Source organism: Hemiscyllium ocellatum, chromosome 5 (genome assembly GCF_020745735.1).
Source record: "Hemiscyllium ocellatum isolate sHemOce1 chromosome 5, sHemOce1.pat.X.cur, whole genome shotgun sequence".
NCBI classification, from domain to species: domain Eukaryota; kingdom Metazoa; phylum Chordata; class Chondrichthyes; order Orectolobiformes; family Hemiscylliidae; genus Hemiscyllium; species Hemiscyllium ocellatum.
In genome coordinates, this window is record NC_083405.1 from 125,211,833 (window position 1) to 125,234,837 (window position 23,005).

General features: G+C 41.5%; 1 protein-coding gene across 1 annotated transcript in view; it reads left to right on the forward strand.

Moving 5' to 3' along the window:
* obscnb (obscurin, cytoskeletal calmodulin and titin-interacting RhoGEF b) overlaps positions 1 to 23,005 on the forward strand; it is an 821,414-nt gene that overhangs the window by 774,108 nt on the left and 24,301 nt on the right. The window contains exons 111-118 of the mRNA XM_060825732.1: positions 1,907 to 1,952; positions 4,019 to 4,096; positions 8,596 to 11,176; positions 11,663 to 11,785; positions 12,872 to 12,982; positions 18,752 to 18,919; positions 20,178 to 20,300; positions 22,305 to 22,466. Of these exons, the coding sequence (XP_060681715.1) occupies positions 1,907 to 1,952; positions 4,019 to 4,096; positions 8,596 to 11,176; positions 11,663 to 11,785; positions 12,872 to 12,982; positions 18,752 to 18,919; positions 20,178 to 20,300; positions 22,305 to 22,466 (3,392 nt within the window). The remainder of the gene's footprint in view (positions 1 to 1,906; positions 1,953 to 4,018; positions 4,097 to 8,595; positions 11,177 to 11,662; positions 11,786 to 12,871; positions 12,983 to 18,751; positions 18,920 to 20,177; positions 20,301 to 22,304; positions 22,467 to 23,005) is intronic.

Sequence of the window (23,005 nt, forward strand, 5' to 3'; positions counted from 1 at the left end):
ATCTTTCCCCTGTCACCCTAAACCTATGCCCTCTAGTTCTGGACTCGCTGACCCCAGGGAAAAGACTTTGTCTATTTATCCTATCCATGTCCCTCATAATTTTGTAAACCTCTATAAGGCCACCCTTCAGCCTCTGACGCTCCAGGGAAAACAGCCCCAGCCTGTTCAGCCTCTCCCTGTAGCTCAGATCCTCCAACCCTGGCAACATCCTTGTAATTCTGAACCCTTTCAAGTTTCACAACATCTTTCCGATAGGAAGGTGACCAGAATTGCACGTAATATTCCAACAGTGATCAATGTCCTGTACAACCGCAACATGACCTCCCAACCCCTGCACTCAATACTCTAACCAATAAAGGAAGCATACCAAACGCCTTCTTCACTATCCTATTTAACCTGCGACTCTACTTTCAAGGAGCTATGAACCTGCACTCCAAGGTCTCTTTGTTCAGCAACACTCCCTAGGACCTTACAATGAAATGTATAAGTCCTGCTAAGATTTGCTTTCCCAAAATGCAGTACCTCGCATTTACCTGAATTAAACTCCATCTGCCCATCTGGTCCAGATCCTGTTGTAATCTGAGGTAACTCTCTTCGCTGTCCACTACACCTCCAATTTTGGTGTCATCTGCAAACTTACTAACTGTACCTCTTAGGCTTGCATCCAAATCATTTATGTAAATGACAAAAAGTAGAGGGCCCAACACCGATCCTTATGGCACTCCACTGGTCACAGGCCTCCAATCTGAAAAACAATCCTACACCACCACCCTCTATCTTCTGCCTTTGAGCCAGTTCTGTATCCAAATAGCTAGTTCTCCCTTTATTCCATGAGATCTAACCTTGCTAATCAGTCTCCCATGGGGAACCTTGTTGAACGCCTTACTGAAGTCAACATAGATCACATCTACTGCTCTGCCCCCATCAATCCTCTTTGTTACTTGTTCAAAAAACTCAATTAAGTTTGTGAGACATGATTTCTCATGCACAAAGCCTTGTTGACTATCCCGAATCAGTCCTTGTCTTTCCAAATACATGTACATCCAGGTGCATTAGTCAGGGGTAAATATGGGGAATGGGTCTGGGTGGGTTACTCTTTGAAGGGTCGGTATGAACTTGTTGGGCCAAAGAGCCTGTTTCCACACTGTAGGAAATCTAATCTAATCATCTTGCCTGAGAGTGAGCTAATGTTTGGTCTTTGGGAGTCTTCTGAGTGTCAGAGACCTATATGTTTCTTTCTCAAATAGTTGCAGAGATATATTGCTGTACTGTTTCTGATCCCGAGCCTAATCTAGATGCAGTACTGGCATTATTTAACCCCATTGGGCAGAAGGTCTCTGAGCTGGTGGCAGGTGCTGCTGATTTAAGCTTTGCCTTTGAATCCTCTGAGGATTCACTGGCTTCCTCTTCAGAGATGGAGCTGAGGGTCTCCGCTGTTCTTTTTAGCCAAGTTTCTTTGGTTACTGTTAGTGCCTGCAGAAAAGAAGGAACTGACCTGGGTTGCTGTCTTGCTTCAGGGTTTCTGGGTCTGGTGGCATTGTCTCCTACCATGGTCATGAGGATAAAGCACTGCCTTCCTCTTCTTCAACCTGTTCACTAGGTACTCCAGATCCTCGTCAGCGTAAATGGGTTTTGCACGTAACACTGGTTTCACAAAGCTTACCTCATCCTGTAATCAAGTGATCACATCAGCCATTTTAATTCTGTATTTGTCTTTTTCATAACTCACCTTTGTCCATGAAGATCTCAGGTACACAAATCAGATCTTGGAAGTTGAATATTGGTAGTCCATTTTTACTATTACCATAATACCCGTAGTATCTGTTTGCTTGCAGATATCTAGTTATACATATATAGTTATTTCAACGGAGTAATTTTGTAAGACTATTCTGTTTCCATTCTTCAGGGATAGGCCAACGGCATCTGAATGTTTGGAAGAACAATGGTTTCAGGTATGTCATTTCACAACATAAACAACAATAGCAACATGCCAACTCTGTTTTCCTGCTTATTGTTATTACAGTTAAATATCACATGCAGAAAACAAATGGAGATAGAAAAATGTAGGTATTCAGAAACTTACATCTCTAAAACAGTGATTTTAGACAAATTGGAAGTGTGGTGGGGCACAGCACTTACAGTAAGTGGGATAAAAACTCAAAATTGTTCCTTCACTGACAAAAAGAAACTTGACGTGCTGCTTGGAAATTTGATGTAAATAGAATTATTACAGGAGGCAATTTGGGCCATCATGTCAGTGCCAATTGTGTTCTCCACATGACCTGGTTAATCAAATTCTGCTCTTCCATCCACTGCATATACATTAACATTGCTCTTTTTACAAACAGCTAAGTACTTTACAGCTCTGCTTCAACAATGAATTGTGTAAGAGTATTCTGCAGTCAACTCAGCCTCTCTGTAAAGAGGGTTTTCGTGTTTCCTTGTAATTCTCTCTGATAATCGTAAATTTATGTATTAACATTGCATCGATCAATGAAAACAACCCATAATTATTTAGTCAGACAGTTTAGTAATCTTAAAGATTATTAAAAATTATGTGAGTTTTTTTATGGTAAATAGAGAGTAACTGGCCTCAGTATTAACCTTACCATAACAGTTGGGGATAGTTTGGAATACTAGGACAATAAGATTTAAAAATGGGGAAATTAGCTCATGGAAACTTTTGGCCTGTACCTTCTGATCACAGCTGTCTCTTCTCATCATTCCTCTGGAATAACTTTTCTTTCTACAGTGTTTTGAAAAATCTAGCTATTCCTCAACCATTTCTTTTGTGCCTTCACTAAGAATTGCTGGATGTAATCCAGCAGTTCCCTATAATTTGTCCATTTTAATTCAAAATAATTTATTTTGGACCTTAATTTATAATCAACAAACTTTACTAACAGTTCTACACCTATGACTGGTGATTAAATAATCACAATATTCTTCTGCAAAAATCCAGACAGTATGTTTGTATCTCTGCCATTATCATATCCTTTCTACAAGATTTCCTTGTTCAGTTCTTAGCCCATATCTTGGCCAATAGCCAATATGCCTTCATAAAGTTTTTTTTCATTGGTTAATTTGTTACTGTGGGACCACGCACTGAGTTAAATATTAGCATGAAGATAAAGAGTTTAAAACATCATTTTCCGAGCATTAGATTGGAATGTGCTATAAAGGTTTACAATATCATTAATCAGCTCTGCAGATTGAAAAGAGGAAAATAACCTTACAAACCCAACTTAAAGCTAAAGACTTAAGGTGATGTAAAAAAACTGTAACTGTTGAAAATAAGGATGTAAAGTTCTAGAGCAGGTTGTGTGTCAAAGCCAGTGAGTTAGTTAATATAATTTAGAATTTTGAGTCTTCATACACCCAAAATTCAGACATGGTCATTAAAAATGATTGCACAATTATACATAAATAGCAATGCCAACAAAACTAAAAGAAAATGTCCAAATGCAAGACTTCTAACAGATACAAACACACAAGCATCATATAATGAAATTAAATTTTGATCAGTCTCATCTTTTTTATTCTGTTCTTCCTCAATTTTTCCAATTCCCGATCTGTATTTTCACCTTACATAGAGATTGAAACTCTGAGCTCTTTAAACCTCCAAAGACTGCCATACACTGATCATCTAAGTTAGTCTTTCTAATAGATCAACCTACATTTTGCTGTCCAAAGATGTTTTAAAGGCTGATTGTAAGTCAAAGCAAAAATCAAATTTGTGCACAAACATGCAAGTTAAACAAGAATTTAACAATACAAATAAAGGAGCAACACTTCATCTAAAGTGTGCTGCAACAGTTTCAGGAGCTTCCAGTGAGAGACATGCTTAAATTATGTCAAGACAGAGGAGTTAATCTGGTTCATTTATGAAAAAGTGACTTGCATCCTTGGTCAAATATCCTTTCCTGCAAAATGAAGAAACTATATATTAATAGACGTACATCTGAATGATTATACTATGAGGAATCAGAAACCTCAGTAACTCAGGCCTCATTTCCAGGTAAAACAGAAACTCCAGGAGTCTTGCACAATTAATACAAAAAAGTTGAAATTCTTTATCTCAAGAAGCAAGTGGCAGGTAAGAAAATAACTATTCTATAACAGTGTATTTTTGTAAGAAACTCCACAGATGCTTCTTCTGACAAGGACATTTTACAGTCCTGCCCAAAATCAAATTTTAGTAGCAGGTCATAACTTTAGCCACTTGCTTAAAAATGTGTTGCTGGAAAAGCACGGCAGGTCAGGCAGCATCAAAGGAGCAGGAGAATCGACGTTTCGGGCATAAGCCCTTCTTCGGGAATCGTTCCTGAAGAAGGGCTTATGCCCAAAACGTCGATTCTCCTACTCCTTTGATGCTGCCTGACCTGCTGCGCTTTTCCGCAACACATTTTTAAGCTCTGATCTCCAGCATCTGCAGTCTTCACTTTTTCCCTCCATAATTTTAGCCAGCAAGCTTCCTTTCTTTGGATGCACTAGGTTGTTGTCCTACAGAAATCCAAGAACTACACAGTATGGTAAGAGAGGTGACAATAATTTTGGAAATATTAGCCAGAGGCTTAACTCTTTATTTTGTGTCTCCATTTAGAATATCTGGATGTAATCCATCAGATCTTTTCCTGATTACAAAGTATGTAACTTTGAAAGAAACTAAACTTGTAAAACCTCCCTGGTGCAAGGATCAGGGAGGTCTCAGCTGCAGGACATTCAATGGGGGGAATGTGAACAGCCAGCAGTTGTGCTACACATTGGTACCAATGATATGGGTGAAGAAGAAATGAGATTCTGCAACAAGAATTTAGAGACTGAGGTAATAGAGTAAAGAGGAAGACTACTAAAACTGTAATCTCTGGTAAAGGAATAGGAAGATAGGTCAGAGTAAGGTGTGATTAAAGACGTGGTGTAGGAGGGAGGGCTTTAGATTTTTGGATCATTAGGAGAGCTTCTGGTGTAGGTGGGTCCTTTACAAACTACACTTCTTTCTCCTGAACAGGAATGGATCCAATTTTATTTCTGCGAAGTCTGCAATGCTGTTGGGGAGATTTTAAACTAATTTGATAGGGAGGTGGAGCACAGAGTAGATGTAAAGTTGAAAGCAAAATCCAATCCAGTGATAGGACAGTCCAATAGACAGAGAAAACATGGGCAGGATAAAGCACACAGGAGGTCGAGAAAGCTAAATTGTATCTAACAAACAATGCCTTGGCTAGGTCGAACAGTCCCTCTTAAGAACCTATACAGGCATTGTGCCCCAACTCTTCCACCATTATGTCGATGACTGCATTGGTGCAGCGTCCTGCATCCAGGTTGAACTGGAGCAGTTCATCGATTTCTCCCACAACTTCAACCCAGCTCTTAAATTCACTTGGTCTATCGCAGACACCTCCCTCCCCATTCTTGATCTCTTCATTTCCATCTCCAGCGATAGTCTCCAATCAGATGTTTACTATAAACCCACAGACTTCTCCCATTCAGTATCCTGCAAGAGATCCATCCTGCTTTCCCAATTCCTCTGCCCTTGCTGCATCTGCTCAGACGAGGATACATTCCACTCCCAAGCATCCCAGATGTCCACCTATTTTGAACAACGTGCATTTCCCACCTCTGTCATCCAGGCACCACACCTTCTCCATTATCCGATCCACTGGAATACACCCCCCCAACACAATAAAGAAAGGGTCCCCTTTGTCCTCACCTACCACCCTGTCAGTCTCCGCATCCAACATATCATCCTTAAATACTTCCACCAAATCCAATTAGACACCACCACCAATAACATCTTCCTCTCCCCACCCCACTGTGCCTTCTGCAAGGATCATTCCCTTCCCCAAACCCACCAACACCCCCCCGAACCCCCAGGTACCTCCCCCTGCAACTGGAGAAGATGCAAAATCTGCCAGCACACCACTCCCTCACCTCCATTCAGGGCCCCAAACAGTCTTTCCAGGTAAAACACAGAGTCACCTGTCTCTCATCCAACCTAGTTTACTGTACCAGGTGCTCCTGATGTGGTCTTGTCTACATCAGTGAGACCAAATGAAAACTCAGGGCACATTTCGCCAAGCATCTCGGAGGGCCTGCAGAGGCCAACCTGACCTCCCAGTCACCGCCCATTTTAATTCCCTTCCCACTCCCTTCCTAACATGACCATCCTTGGCCTCCTCCATTGCCACAGCAATTCAAACCACAAATAGGAGGTACAACACCTCATCTTCCATCTAGGCAGCCTACAGCCTGGAGGATTCAAAACGTTTGGTGCTAGAAAAGCATAGCAGGTGAGGCAACATATGAGGAGCTGAGAGTCAACATTTTGGACATAAGCCCTTCATGAGGAAGGCCCAGTGAAGGGCTTATGCCCGAAATGTTGACTCTCCTGCTCCTCGGATGCTGCCTGACCTGCTGTGCTTTTCCAGCACCAGACATTTGGACTCTGATCTCCAGCATCTGCAGTCCTCACTTTCACCTTGCAGCTCAGAGGACTCAACATTGCGATCTCCAATTTCAAATAACTTCCCTTCCCATCCTCTGACTTCCTTTCCAGCCCCTGCCCCTCCCTTCTATTCCTGTGATCGACCCTTCCTTTCAGCTACCAACTAGATTCATTCTCCCCATCAACCAACCAGGTCGTACCCCTCTTCCTGTATTCAGCTGCCCCTACCTCACCATTCGACCCCTCTATCCACCCAAAACCTTCCCTCCCCCCCCACCCCCACCTTTTATCTGCAGCTTCCCTTACACCCACCCCCAGTCTTGAAGAAGGGTTACACCCAAAACATTGACTTCTCCACCTCTTGATGCTGCCGGGATTGCTGTGTTCTTTCAGCCTCCTGCTTGTCTATCTACAATTTCCTAAGCTAGCTCCTTCAGAACCCTGAGTGTTATCTATCTGCTCTGGGTGATATATCTACCTTCAGACATTTCAGTTTCACAGTACTCTTTCCTTAGTGATGGCCACTATACTCATCTCTGCCACCAACTCTCTTGAAGTTCTGATATGATGCTAGCGTTTTCCACTGTGAACAATGATGCAAAGTACCTATTCAAATCCACTGTTTCTTTGTTCCCCATTACTACTTCACCAGCCTCACTTTCCAGCAGACAAACGTCCAATTTTGCCTTTCTCTTATCCTTATATATCTAAAAAAATTCTTGCAATCTTCTTTTATATTACTAGCAAGCTTACTCTCTTATTTCATTTTCTCCCCCCTTATTGCTTTTTGAGTTATCCTCTGCCGGTCTTTAAAGGCTTCCCAATCCTCTGGCTTCCCACTAATCTTCACCACATTGTATGCTTTTTCTTTTGCTTATATGCTGCCTCGCACTTTCCTTCTCAGCCGTGGTTGCCTTGTCTTCCCCTTAGAAAGGTTCTTCTTCCTTGGGGTGAATGTCTGCTGTGCTTCTTGAATTATTGCCAGAAACTCCTGCCATTATTGTCTTCCCTGCTAGGATCCTTTTCCAATCAATTCTGGCCAACTCCTCTCTCATATCTCTATAGTTACAGCCTAGTTATGTGATTCACCAAGACTCTGGTCCCAGTATAATTCAAATAGAGCCTGTCTCATCAAACTAGTTCCCTCCTTTTCCAGTACTGGTGTCAATGTCTCATGCCATTGTTCCACACCAATCTTTAAACAACGGAGTTATCTTTTTAATCTTGTTTACTCATGCCAATTTGCTCATGGTTTAGGTAGTAATCTGGAGATTATTACATTTTTGGTTCTGCTTTCAAATTTATCCCCTAGCTGTTCATTTTCCCCCAGTAGAACCTCTATTTTTTCATAATTACTTTTGGGACTTGGGTGTCACTGGCTGGTCAACATTTATCACCTGTTCCTAACTGTCTTTGAATTGAATAGCTTGCTAGGCCATTTCGGAGGTTTATTAAGCATCGGTATTGCTGTGGGTCTGGAGACACATGTAGACCAGACCAGGTGAGGATTGCAGGTTTCCTTCCGCAAAGGGCATTAGTGAACCAGATGGGTTTATCCAATAGTCAGTAATGGTGTCATGGTCATCAGCAGATTCTTCTTTTCATTTTTTTTTAATGGATCTGAATTCCTTCATCTGCCATGATGGGATTCGAACACAGTCCCCAGAATATTAAGTGAGTCTCTGTCTTAATTGTCAAGCAATAATACCATCACGTCCTCTTTCTCCCTATATCATTGGTACCCATGTGGATCACGATAACTGAGGCTTTGCCCTCCCATACCAGATGAGATATCCTGAAGCTGGGCACTAGACTAGCTTTTAATTCCATATTTATTCATTGAATTCAAACTTTACCATCTGCCACAGTGAGATTCAAATTCCTGTTCTCCCCAAGTATTAGCCTGGGTCTCTGAATTACTCGACCAGTCACTATACCATTTTGACACCACCTCCCCTTAAATATCTCAACATTAGGGTACAGCTTTTTTTAAAGAAGGCTAGAACTTTTTACATTCATTTTGAAACATGTTTATGAATCCGATGTGAAGAAAATAGCTTTTTGTCGTTCTTTAACTTAAAATGTCAGGTTGTTTTAAAGACTGAAGAAAATATTCATTTTGAAATTTATTATTTTTGTGTTATTTTAAGCAATCCCTTATGAGCTACAAATCAATACTAGTAATGAGATCCATTCCGGAACTTTTGGAAGGGACATCTGATGGTCTTTCTCTTGGAATGTCTCGACACTTGCTGAAGGAAAGCAGCTCACCAACAACTAGTGCTTCTTCTTCTGATTTCGAAGACTGCACCCATCAGACAGATGCCCGTTCAACCCATACTCCAGAAGTCAATCAGACTGTACCTGATCAATATTTTACAAATGAAAGTGAATTCTATGAAATCCCTTGGTCTGCTTCTTTCTCAAAAGACATTACAGATCCAGATATCTGTAAGGAAAAATGTGATAGGACACTTCTAACTAGAAACACTGCTGTTGAAGAACAACCATATGTAAAACATGAAGCAGGTGTAGAATACAGAGAGGATATGAAAGCACAGAATAAATATACTGAAATCTGTGAAGATCTGAATTTAAATGGTAGCAGCTTGAAGCATCTCATTTCCAAAGCTGCTTCTGTGGAGACTTCAGACTGTTCAAGAGTGGAGGGAGCAACAACTCACACTTTAGTGCAAGGTATCTCTTCTGATAATGCTGTCCCACTTCAATTATCAGGACAAAGTAGCTCACTGGATATGAGCTCCAAATCATCACCTAGACTTTTACCAAGGCATTGTCTTATAAAAAGTACTTTCTGCAGTGATATGCTGGAGAGCAGGGATCTTTCTACTAAGAATGCTCAATACACAAGGAGCCTTGAAAGGACAAGAAGGCGTTTTGTAGAGGCAGGTTACACAAGAGGAAAGGTGAGTGGTCTCCGTCAGCCACTCTTGGAGTGCTTTCAGATGCCTCTACAAAGCAGAAGATTTGACGCTGAAAGAGTTGAGGAAATCTCAAGCCACGGTTTTGGAAGATTGACAAGATCAGCATCTTATGATAACAGCAATATTGTAGCTCATCCCTCTAAGGAAAATTCAAGGAAGACCAAGTCATTTGATGAATATGAAGCAGAGTTCTTAGCTCAGAATATAGTAAACAAACCTGAAATACCAGAACTATCTCCAGAGCAGTCAGATCCAAACTCCAATATGACGTTGGTTGTTAGTGATGTCTTAACACCTCAGCCCATTTCCCTGGATGCGGAAGAGTCGGGTACACAGGAGTCAGCAATGTGTGATTACACATGCAGTGACACAGTATGCTTATCAGAAGAGGGTTCCTTTCTATCTAATGTAAAATATAGTTCAGAAAGCCCTGTAAAAAATATTAGCTTTGAGATAGATCAATCTGTGCAAACTGATGTAGCTTCTTTACACTCATCAGAAAAGAATATGGAGATGCACATGGAGAAGAAAGCCTGTATTATTGACAGCAAAGTCAACGACAGTCAGTATTCAGAGATGGAGTCCAGTGTGGTCATTTCTTCTCAGAGTCCATCAGATCTGCAAACCATGGACAGCGAATCTTTGCAGTCACTTAAAGAAACAAAAACCTCATCTCTCTCTGAATATCCAGAGTTGGAGTCTACAACAGCACAAAGACAGCATATTGATCAGCCTGCCAGCTCACATTCAGATGTTTCTGGAATGAAGTCTTTTGACTTTCAATGTCCCATGGATTCAGAGTTGCAGAGTGAAATCTCCTCTGTTGCTGCTTCAATTGTCACATCTGATCAACAGGAACAGAGTTCAAATGAAAATGTCAGTTCTTTATATTTTAACACTGTAGAACCAGGCACAGATTACTTTGACCTGTCTGAACCATACAGCTATGGTCTAGAGTTTGAACATTGCCCCTCATTTCTGTCTGAAAGGTCTGAAGAGAAAAACACTTGGCAAGCAGAGAGTTTGCCTGTGCCATGGACATCTGAAGAACTATTTCCTTCAAAGGAAACAAAAGCCAAAAAGGGCAGTCCTTTACAAGGAAAGTCCGATCAGGCATCAAGCACCTCATATGAAATATTATGTGATGAGGCTGAAACAACAAATGAATATTCCTGGAATCCGACTGCCAATGAATCAGAATCAGATTTATTGGAATTGCTGAAAGATACAGAAGAAGATGAGACAGCATCTGACATCGAAGAAGGAGAATCAAAAATTAAAAGAAGATCTAAAAGAGCTTCACTGGAAAACATAATACATCAGAGTTTTGAAAGTCTAAGAAAAGCATTCAAAAGCCAAAAGGATGCAAAACCTCCTAGTGCTTCAAGTGAAACTATCAGTGAAATTCACACAGACCCATTGCCAAAGTCTGCTTCAGAAATGTTTGGCAGCTCTAGTCTATTAAGATTATTTAGAAGGTCTGCTTCATTAAATTGGGATAAAGGTTTGCATCATCTGGATGAAGATGGAAGAGAAAATCGATATTCTTTATCTGTATTGAGGGATTTAAACGTGAGCAAACAATTGCCAATGGGTACAAGGAAAAGTCAGACTTTGCCAGCTCGGTTTTCATTGCAGTTGAAAAGCAAAGAAAAACCTAAAGTGAGAGAAAAAGTGATCGAGTCCCAGGCAAGGGCAGACCCAAATAATGAAGACTTGTCTGGGAACCAGTACATGGAAGTTATGAAAATGCCACTGATATCCCTCTTAACATCATATGACGACAGTAAGTGTAAAGCAACTTGCACATAATAAACAAGTTACTTACTTTGAAATTGTTCATTGCATTCATGACAATGAGTGTTAATATCAGAATAGAACATAGAAAAATGCAGCGCAGTACAGGCCCTTCGGCCCTCGATGTTGCGCCGATCCAAGCCCACTTAATCTACACTAGCCCACTATCCTCCATATGCCTATCCAATGCCCGTTTAAATGCCCATAAAGAGGGAGAGTCCACCACTGTTGCTGGCAGGGCATTCCATGAACTCACGACTCGCTGAGTAAAGAATCTACCCCTAACATCAGTCCTATACCTACCACCCCTTAATTTAAAGCTATACTCCTCGTAATATCTGATTCCATACGTGGAAATGTTTTCAAATTTACTAAGTTTCCAATTTAATAAAATCATAAGTAAAACATAGAACAGGTGACTATTAAGACAACCGTATTAATGAAATGAAAATAACCATGTTATAATTCTTTGCAGACATAGAAAAACAGCAAGGGAATGTGCAATCAACAGGCACAAGAAACTATACCAGCAGTTTTTTGAAGAAAAAATCAAAACTGTTTTCTTTGAAGCTACCTGGTTCAAAAGCAAAGGAAAAAGGTATTGTTGCTAAACATAAACAACTTTTAATAGTTCATGTTTTACACTGAACAATCTGAATAGGTAGAAGCACAACATACTTGATGATGGACTATCCTGTTAAATAAATAGATTTTCATCCGTTAACTTAGAAGAATCAAAGAATAGGAAAAATGCATGCATCTCTGCTGCCCCCAACACTACAGATGCCGGGCTTCAACTAATCTGTTTCGCTCCATGTTAAGAATTGGGCTCCAGAACTAGTCAAGCTGTTCCAGTGCAGCTACAATGTTGTTGATATTTGCCCAACCACTAATCAGTTTACTCTCGATCATCAACAAAGTGATGAAATGGGTTGTTGACAGTGCTACCATGTGGCACTTGTGCAGCAATAGCCTGTGAATTGATGCTCAGTATTTGTTCCGCCTGAACCACTCAGCTCCTAACTTCATTGCAGTCCAGACATGCAGAAAAGAGCTGACCTCCAAAGGTGATATAGGAATACTTGGCAGAGGGCTCAGGATCAGGTTTCCACCCCATTCCAGGAAGTTGCCCTGCTTTTGAGAATTGCTAACCAATCAAATGACCGTAATTCAATATTTTCAGCAGTAGCCTTGGGAATGTTGGCTACATCTGATACTGAGGCAAGCTCCATTAGAGATTGTGGCCATTGCTGGATGGGGAGGTAAAATGCAGGGCAATGTTTTGGCTGGACCAAGCCAGGGTACCTTGAAAGGGAGAGGTGGGAGACCAGGGTGTATAGACCAGGGCTGGGGAAATAGTGACCCCAGTGGGTCTTGGGCAACCACAAGAAAAGTACATTCCTGCTTTTTCTACTGGTGGGGTAAGGTGTGAAATCTGGCAGGCTCCTCGTCATGCTGCCATCCCTACAATATACAAAATTGCTTTGGAATTAGCAGAGAAGGTTAGGTTTCAGGAAAACATTATGCTCAATTTTACAGTCTCTGCCTATTTGTCAACAGTGAGAATGTAAAGTTCTGCCCAAGGTTTGACTTGCCTCTTCTATGTTTGAATAATTTATGCAAACCAACCGTGTCAATTCTTTTCCTAATCTTGGAACATTGGCTGCCTTTTCTTTTCTTTCAGCACCATCATTTCTCGAAGGCCTTATGGACCAGTCAGTTGTGTTGAGTCAGTCTGTGACCTTGTCCTGCAGATCTCAAGGGTATCCAAATCCTGACATACGTTGGTTCAAAGGTTAGAACTGTTTTACTCTGCACCTCTTCGCATTCTCAAATCAATGCTTAGCTCCTAATATTCACAATTTGCATCAGTTACTTGGATGTAGGATAAATATTTCCAAATGTTCAACTGATTCAAAACTAGGTCAGAGTGTAAGTTGTGAAGAGGATGCAAAGATGGTTCAAGTGGATTTAGAGAGGTAAAATGAGTGGGAATAAAATTAGCAGATAAGCTACAATGTGCAGAAGTGTGAGTATAGGATTAAAGATGTCTTAATGCAAATTCATTGATGAGACCACACATAAAGCCAGATCTTCCAATAGGAACAGTTGTTGCAGCAGTTTAAACAGTAGTGGCACATTGGTACATGGCAGAAATCACATGCAGCTGACTCCACAGTAATTCACCTGCAGTTTGAAACTGCTGATGAGCAATTACCCAACATCTGGAACCTCTTATAAAGCACCCAATTCTGAATTAGAGTCTGAAACATCAGATTTAAAAGCAGAATCACAATGGCAGTAATCTCAGGATTACTACCTGAGCCAATTGCAATTTCATAGATTAAATAAGATTAGAGATATAAATGCATGTCTCCAAGATTAATGTGGGAGAAATTGGTTCTCATTCATGGGGCACTGGCACCAGTACTGGGGAAAAGAGAATAGTTACATTGGGACGGATTTCATTTTAACCATGCTGGGTTGTACATGAGGCTTTAAACAAAATAGTGAAGGGTAGTGTTCACTTGAAGGAAAGTTTAAAGAAATCAAAAATAGACGAAAGCAGAGGCGTGGAATAGTAAAGAGGTGAACAATAATCAAAGTGTTTTTATACATTCATTTGTGGGTTGTGGGTGTCGTTGGCTGGCCATCATTTATTGCCTGTCGCTAGTTGCCCTAAGAAGGTGGCGATGAGCTGCCTTCTTGAACCGCTGCAGTCTGCCCACGTCTTTAGGGAGGGAATTCCAGGATTTTGACCCAATGACAGTGAAGGAATGGTGCTATATTTTCAATCAGGATGGTGATTGGCTTGGAGGGAACTTGAAGATGGTGGTTTTCCAATGTAACTGCTGCCCTTGTCGTTCTAGATGGAAAGGGTCATGGTTTTGGAAGGTGCTGTCTGAGGATCTTTGGTGAATTTCTGCAGTGCATCTTGTAGATAGTATACACTGCTGCTATTGAGCATCTGCAATGGAGGGAATGGATGTTTGTGGATGCAGTATCAATCAAGCGGGCTACTTTGCCCTGGATAGTGTCGAGCTTCTTGAATGTTGTTAGGGCTGCAATCATCGAGGTAAGTGGGGAGTATTCCATCACGCTCCTGACTTGTGCCTTGTAGATGGTGGACAGGCTTTGGGGAGTGGAGGTGAGTTACTCACTACGGTATTCATAGCCTCTAACCTGTTCTTGTAACCATTGTGTTTATGTGGTGAATCCAATTGAGTTTCTGGTCAATGAAAAGCCCCAGGATGTTGATGGTGGGGAATTCAATGATGATAACACAATTGAATGTCGAAGGACGGTGGTTAGATTGTGTTTCATGGGTGATAGTCGGAGTCTGGCATTTGTGTGGCGTGCATGTTACTTGGCAGGAAGGGGCAGGGAATATAAGTGTACAGTAGAAAGTAGAACCAGAATAAGTAATAATGGTAAAAAGTCAAAGCTAACGGCTTTTCAAGCATGCTATATTTATAATGGGTTGGATGAGTTAACAGCACAATTATGGTGACAAAGACCGTGAATTAAATATTCAATATGTCCAGAAGAGCAGGCCAAAATGAAAAAGGAGATGGGTCAGCATTTTTTAAAGAAACGTTTCAGTGCAGTGGTAAGGAGTGATATAATACATTGTGATGTGGAATCAGTTTATGTGTAATTAGGGAATAGCAAGGAAAAGATGTCACAGCTGGGAATCGTTTATAGCACCCTGAAGATTTGCCACACTTAGGAAAAGGATAAATTATGAAAAATGGAAATGTATAAGAATAGTAATGTAATTGTCATGGATAATTATAATCTGCTAGACAAATCAGATGGGCAAGAGTAACATGGAAGTAATGTTTGCAGAGTACCATCTCCTTCATTACAAACACACAATGGCAACAGCGTGTGCTATCCACCAGATACACTGCAGTAACTCATTAAAGATCCTTGACAGTACTTTTCAAACCTGCAATGCCTGCCATTTCGAAGGTGGAGTTCTGCAGATGCACTGGAACAATGCAAGCAGCAAGTTCACCTTCAGCTCACATAGCATCCTGACTTGAAAATGTATCACTATTCCTGCACAGCTGTGAGGTCAAAATCCTGGAACTCCCTTCTAAACACTACTGTAGGTGTCACCCCAAGGGAAGCAGCAGTTCAAGAAGGCAGATCACCACCACATTCTCAAGAGATGGGCAATAAATGTTGGCCCAGCCACCAATGCCCACATCCTGTGAACAAATTAAGAGTTTGCAATATGTATAATTAAAGATAATATAACTTCAAAATAGAGCAAATGGGATTTAGTCTAGTGCAAAATTTTTGTTTTAAAAAGACAAGGTCAGAGGGTGCTTCCAAGACGTGATTACATCTAACATTTTGACAGAAAGTAGGTGACTTTCGTCCTCTGGGATGCTAATGAAAAAAATGTTTATACTGTTGGATTTACGACATGTAGACTAAATATGTAATGAGAAGTGAGAACTGCAGTTGCTGGAGATCAAAGTCAAAAGGTGGGTGCTGGAAAAGCACAGCAGGTCAGCCAGCATCCGAGGAGCAGGAGAGTCAACATTTCGAACATAAGCCCTTCATCAGGAATGTGGTGGTGGGGAGAAGGGGGCTGAGACATAAATGGAAGGGGTTTGGGGCTGGGGGAAGGTAGCTAGAAAGGTGATAGGTAGATGCAGGTGGGGGGTGATGGTGATAGGTCAGAGTGGAGGGTGGAGCAGATAGGGAAGAAAGATGGACAGGTGGGACAGTTTAAGAGAGCGATGCTGAGTTGGAGGGTTGAATCTGGGATGAGGTGGTGGAAGGGGAGATGAGGAAACTGGTGAAATCAATATTGATGCCATGTGGTTGGAGGCCCCAAGGTGGACAATGGGATGTTCTTCCTCCTGGCGTTAGGTGGCTTGAATTTGGCAGTGGAGGCCCAGGACTTGAATGTCCTTGGCAGATGGGAGGATGAGTGGAAGTGGTCAGCCACGGGGCGGTGGGGTTGTTTGGTGGTTGTGTGTGTCCCAGAAATGTTCTCTGAAACATTCCATGAGTTGGCAGTCTGTCTCCCCAGTGTAAAGGAGACCACATCGAGGTTCTCCTTCAAATCCTCCTACTTCCTTCAGACCAAAGGGGTACCACCGGCAGCTGCATGGGCCCCAGATATGCCTGCTTCTTCATCAGATACGTGGAACAGTCCATTTTCTGTAGTTACACTGGCACTATTCCCCACCTTTTCCTCCACTACATTGATGACTGTATCGATGTCACCTCGTGCTCGAAAGAAGAAGTTGAACAGTTCACCAATTTCACAAACACCTTCCACCCTGACATCAAGTTCATGTGGAAAATCTCAGAAACCTCCCTCCCTTTCCTGGACCTCTCCATCTCCATTTCCGGTGACCGACTCAACATGGATATCTACTTCAAAGCCCCGATTCCCACAGCTACCATCTCCTACCCACCCTCCTGTAAAAATGCTATCCCCTGCTTCCAATTCCTCTGCCTCCACCGTATCTGCTCCCAGGGGGAGCAATTCCACTCCAGAACATAACAGATGGCCTCCTACTTTAAGGACCACAATTTCCCCTCCCACGTAGTCAACAATGCCCTTCATCTCCTCCACTTTCACCCTTGAACCCCACCCCTTCAACCCACCCCCTTTCTTTATCTTCCACCCCACCAATCTCTGGATACAATGCATCATCCTCTACCATTTTTGCCACCTACAGTCATATCCCACCACCAGAGATATATTTCCCTCCCCACCCCATCAGCATTCCACAGAGACCATTCCCTCTGCGACACCCTCATTAGGTACATGCCCCCACAACCCACCCTCCACTCACAGCACCTCCCCTTGCCACCACAAGAGGTGTAAAACTTGCGCCCACACCTCCCTCCTCACCTCCATCCAAGACGCCTGGAGGAAGAATGTCCCATGTTCCACCTTGGCGTCCTCCAACCACACAGCATCAATATCAATTTCACCAGTTTCTTCATCTCCCTTCCCCCCCACCTCCTCCCAGATCCAACTCGGCACTGCCTTCCTGAACTGTCCCACTTGTCCATCTTTCTTCCCACCTATCCTCTCCACCCTCCGCTCTGACCAATCGGCATCACCCCCCACCTGTAACTACCTATCGCCTTCCAAGTTACCTTCTCCCCAGCCCCAACACCCCTCCTATTTATCTCTCAGCCCCCTTCTCCCCACCCCCACCTTCCTGATGAAGGGCTTATGCTCAAAACGTCGACTCTCCTGTTCCTTAGATGCTGCCTGACCTGCTGTGCTTTTCCAGTGCCACACTTTTCAAGAATAAACATGTAAGCCTTTTAGCACTTTGTTTTTCTATTCAGAAGATACTAGGATTGAATTTAGAAACAAGTTTTGATTTTTTTTCCTAGGAGGAGTTTAGGGACAGTTCAAGGAAATTACATTTACTGTCAAAACTGTTACTACGGCAGAAGGGTTTAAGTTTGTGAAACTTCCAAACTATAAGAGCTTGGTTAGAAATTTGCAGTTTATTACACCTGAGAAAGTTAACTCTCAAATCTGTGATAAGTTCACATTGACAGACTTGAAAAGGACTCATCAAATCATTTCACAGTTTATGGCGAAGAAACTGGAAGGAGTTTGTTAAGTAGAACCCGAAAGACTTGAGATAGGAGTGTAATTTCTCTAGGCCCGAGTCTCAGTATCAATATCGAAGAGAAAATTTGAAACCTTGTTTTCCTGTGTGTTTTAGATCTTCTACCTCGATTAAATATTTAGATACTGCTGAAAATGTGTTGCTGGAAAAGCGCAGCAAGTCAGGCAGCATCCAAGGAACAGGAAATTCGACGTTTCGGGCATAAGCGTCGAATTTCCTGTTCCTTGGATGCTGCCTGACCTGCTGCGCTTTACAGGCAACACATTTTCAGCTCTGATCTCCACCATCTACAGACCTCACTTTTTCCTTAAATATTTAGATAGCTTGCTTTCTCCTTTTGTGTAATAACGCTTCTATTCTATTTTTAAAGAAAATTCGAGCCTTGTGTGACTATGTTTCTGTGACTAACCACCACACTAACTAACTAAACAAAAAAAAGACACATCTAGCCAGATTTCATTCTGGGGTTTGACTTTTTCAACTGGAGATCGTAACATTGTATGTAGATGGTAAGTTGCCTTCTAGCTTGTTTGTACAGACCTCAATTTTAATCGAATACGTTTTTGCATGTTTCATGTCAACTCTTTTGTTGTACAGCTCTGAGTGTTGAAAGTGAACAGCACAAAGAGAATCAAAAGTAAAAGAAATGGTCTGGAGCATAAACAGAAAATGCTGAAGCTCCTCAGCAGGTGAAGCAGCAAGTGTAAAGAAAAAAGCACAATTAATATTTCAGATTGACAACCTTTCACATGCTGACACAGGTCATGTAAAACAAAATGTTAACTCCGTTTCTATCTCCACGGATGCAATCTTACCTGCTGAGTACTTTCAGCACTTTATTATACCATGACAAAATAACCTAAATCAGCAAAAAAGACAATGGAAAATGTTCCGTGTTTTGTAGTTAGCTTGTTTTTGGCTTTGTTTTTCTGTAGAGGATCAGTTGGTGTGCTGCAGTAATCGGATACAGACATCAACCACAAGCAAAAGTTGCCAGCTTCTAACTATCCTAAATATAATAGAAGATGATCTGGGTAGATATACATGTGTGGCGGAAAACCATTTGGGCAAAGCTTCAACTTGCTGCTTACTGAATTTAGCAGGTAACTGTTCCTTTGTATACTTGTGATTGCCTGTGATTGTCTGTATCTAACTCTGACAGAACTCATAAAGCCACATTAACTTCCATGAATAGTTCACCCACTAACAAGGTCAGAATGGAACAGAATTGGACAGTGTATCACTGGATCAAGGATGGGAGAAAAATTGAACTAATCACTCCATGAAAAATGTACTGCTTTGAAGTGGTTTATCCTTGAAAGTTGCCACCCAGGTTGACAGGGTTGTTAAGAAAGCAGTGTTTTAGCTTTTACTAATAGAAGGATTGAGTTCTGGAACCATGAGGTTATGCTACAGCTGGACAAAACTCTGATGCGGCCGCACTTGGAGTATTGTGCACAGTTCTGGTCACCGCATTATAAGAAGGATGTGAAAGCTTTGGAAAGGGTGCAGAGGAGATTTACTAGGATGTTGCCTGGTATGGAGGGGAGGTCTTATGAGGAAAGGATGAGGGACTTGAGGCTGTTTTCATTTGAGAGAAGGTTGAGAGGTGACTTAATTGAGACATATAAGATAATCAGAGGGTTAGATAGGGTGGGCATGGGGAGCCTTTTTCCAAGTATGGTGACGGTGAGCATGAGAGGGCATAGCTTTAAATTGAGGGGCAATAGATATAAGATAGATGTCAGAGGTAGTTTCTTTACTCAGAGTAGTACGGGAATGGAATGCTTTGCTCGCAATGGTAGTAGATTCGCCAACTTTAAGTACATTTAAGTTGTCATTGGACAAGCATATGGACGTACATGGAATAGTGTAGGTTAGATGGGCTTCAGATTGGTATGACAGATCGGTGCAACATCGAGGGCCGGAGGGCCTGTACTGCGCTGTAATGTTCTATGTTCTATGTTCACCTGATGCAGGAGCAGTGCTCAGAAATCTTGTGATTTCAAATAAACCTGTTGGACTATACCCTGATGTCATGTGACCTCTGACTTTGTCTACCCCAGTCCAACACTGGGGCACATCCACATCATGGCTACTTGGAAAAACTATCTTACATTTGAACAGCCAGGTGCATGTAAAATGATCACTTGGGTGAGATACTGAAGGGAAATCAAGTGTGGAAATCAGTCATGCGAGAGAGAATAAAATTGGAGAAAAGGACAAGAAAGTGGTAAATGCTTAAAGACAGTGGCTAGAATGTTCCCACATATTTGATGTAAAAAACAGTAAAAGGGGTGAACAGTCAGGCAACTTTCTTTCTCTAGGTAAATTGATTCCACTTTTCTTTTCCATTTACAGTTGTGCCTTGTCGCCCTGATTCCCCTGAAGTAGCACAGGTCTATGAAGATGGCGTTTTAGTGATATGGAAGCCCCTTGTTGCCAACACTCCAATAATGTATATTATTGAGTGTAAAAGAAAGGGTAAGTAGCTTGACACAGAGTTACATAGGTTGGCAACTACATAATTGGTAAAATATGTTATTCACTTATAATTGATGCTGTTTCCTATTATAAAATTAGTTTAAACTACTTGATGTGAATAAATTACAATTTTGAATAATCATTTTATAGTACAGAAATTGAGTATTGCTGTAAAAGATTCAATTTGTCATAACTTCTCATCTCGCATTCATAGAATCATATCGTACAGAAGAGGCCTTTTAGCCCATCATGTTTGTATTGCCAAAAATGCTCCACTACCTACACTAGTCCCACTTTCCCACACTAGGCCCATAACCTTAAATGTTACAACATTTCAATTGCTCATTCACATACTATTTTTACATTAAAGATTGTGAGGTTCCCTATTCTCAAGTACCCTCCCTGTGTTTGCCAGACACCCACTGCCTCTGAGTAAAAAAATCTTTTCCTGAAATCCCCTCTAAACCTCTTCACAGTCACTTGAAAATTATGCTTCCTTGTTACTGACCCTTCAACTAAGGGGAACAGCTGCTTTCCATTCACCCTGTCCATGCCCCTCATAATCTTACACACCTCTACCAGGGCTCCCCTTGGCTTTCTCTGCTCCAAAGAAAATAAGGCGAGCTTATCCAGCCTTCCTTCATTGCTGAAATGCTCCATCCCAGGTACATTCTGGTCAACTTCCTTTGCATCCCCTCTAGTACAGTAAAATTCTTTGTATAGTGCACTGACCAAAACTGCACACAGCACTCCAGCTGTAGCCTACTAGAATTCTGTTCAGTTGCAAAATGACTTCCCTGCTCTGATAATCAATGCCATGACTGATAGAGGTTAGCGTCCTGTATGCTTTCTTAATTGCCCTATTACTGTGTCCTTCCATCTTTAGAGATCTGTTGACAAGCACCCCAAAATCCTGTTCTTCCTTTGAGGTTCCTAGTGCCCTGCCATTCACTGAGTACTCCCTCACCTTATTCCTTCTTGCAAAATGCATCACCTCACATCTATCAGGGTTAAATTCCATCTGGCACTGATCTACCCATCCGACTTGCCCATCTATATTTTCCTGTAACCTAACATTTTCCTCCTCACTGTCAACCACCCTGCCAATCTTTGCGTCATCTGTAAACTTAATTATCATCACCACCCCCGCCCAAACATTCTCATCTACATAATTTACGAATACCACAAACAGTAAGAAACCCAGCACTGATCTCTGTTGTGTGCCATTGCGCACCAGGCTCCAGTCACAGAAACAGTCTTCTACCACCATCCTTTGCCTCCTACTACTAAGCCAATGTTGGATCCAATGTACCAAACTAACCTAGATCCTATGCTTTTCTTTCAGTCTCCCATGTCGGACCTTGGCTAAAGCTTGCCAAAATCCATTTAAAATACTTCAACTGCCTTACTCTTACCTACACTTGGTCACCATCTTGCAAACTTCCACCAGATTTGTTGGGTGTAACCTGCCTCTGACAAAGCCAGACTGCCTATCGCTGATCAAACCTTGTCTAATCAGCATGAGAATCTTCAATTGCACTTTCCTTCCTGCCCCAATACTCTTTGATTCCCATGTCAGTCAAGAATCTATCTGCATCTGCCTTCAAAATATTTAATGACCCTGCCTCCACCAATCTCAGCAGAGAATTCCATTGACTCATGACCCTTAGAGAAAAGATTGTACAGTCTATCTCAAATGGAAGACATCTTATTTTTAAATAATGTCCCTAGTTCCAGACATGAAATTACAGTGGAAGATATTTTTTCTACCATGTGATATGATCTCTTTTGTGCTATAATTCTTTCTGGGTCTCTAACCTGAAAACATCATCAGGCACAACAATCCGTCCATTTTTGTTCGATCAGTCCCATTTAGTCTAATCCTTTTTTGTATATTCCTCAATCGCATCACTCTAGTAACATCCCTGCTTTTCTCTTGAACTGCATTAAGGCACCTTAGCATCTTGTAATGTTTCTTGGTCTAATTAATGCATTCTTTTTCAGGTGAAGACTGGACAAATGTTGCATCCAACCTTTCTGAATCCTGCTTTTATGCCAGTGATCTGTGTAAAGGAGAAACATATTCATATAGAATAGCATATGTCAACAAAGCTGGTAAAGGACAGTTTAGTCAACCATCTTCTGAAGTTATCATTGGGAAGACAGGTAAGCTTATGACATTGCTGATCTGTAAGAACCCATTATAAACCCATTATACTATTTGACTTTACCTAAAAGATAACCCAATGTCATAGAATTATGTAGAATTTGTAGCTGGTATTTGCATTTCATATGTGCCCCTAAGTGTCAGGTGTAGCTTAGTAGAGAGCATTGTTGCTCCTGCATCAGAGTTCTCTTATTTTAAGTTCTATTTTAAAACGTGACCCCAAAGAATTGAGGCTGACATTGCAATGTACTACTCCACTATTTGGGGTGCCACTTTTCGGATGAGTTGTTAAAGGATGCATCAGTGTTCATGGGTGAATATAAAATATCTCAAGGTACTATTTCAAAGATGACCAGGGAAGTTATCCCTCATATGCTGACCAATATTAATCCCTCAAACAATTTGTCATTGTGGGAGCTAATGCACAATTTGACACCTGGGTATTTCCTATATAGCAGTAGTGACTGTGCAACATGATTTTAAAATAATTTGAAATATTAATAGCTTGGACTTAAATGTAGGGCTATGATGAGAAAGT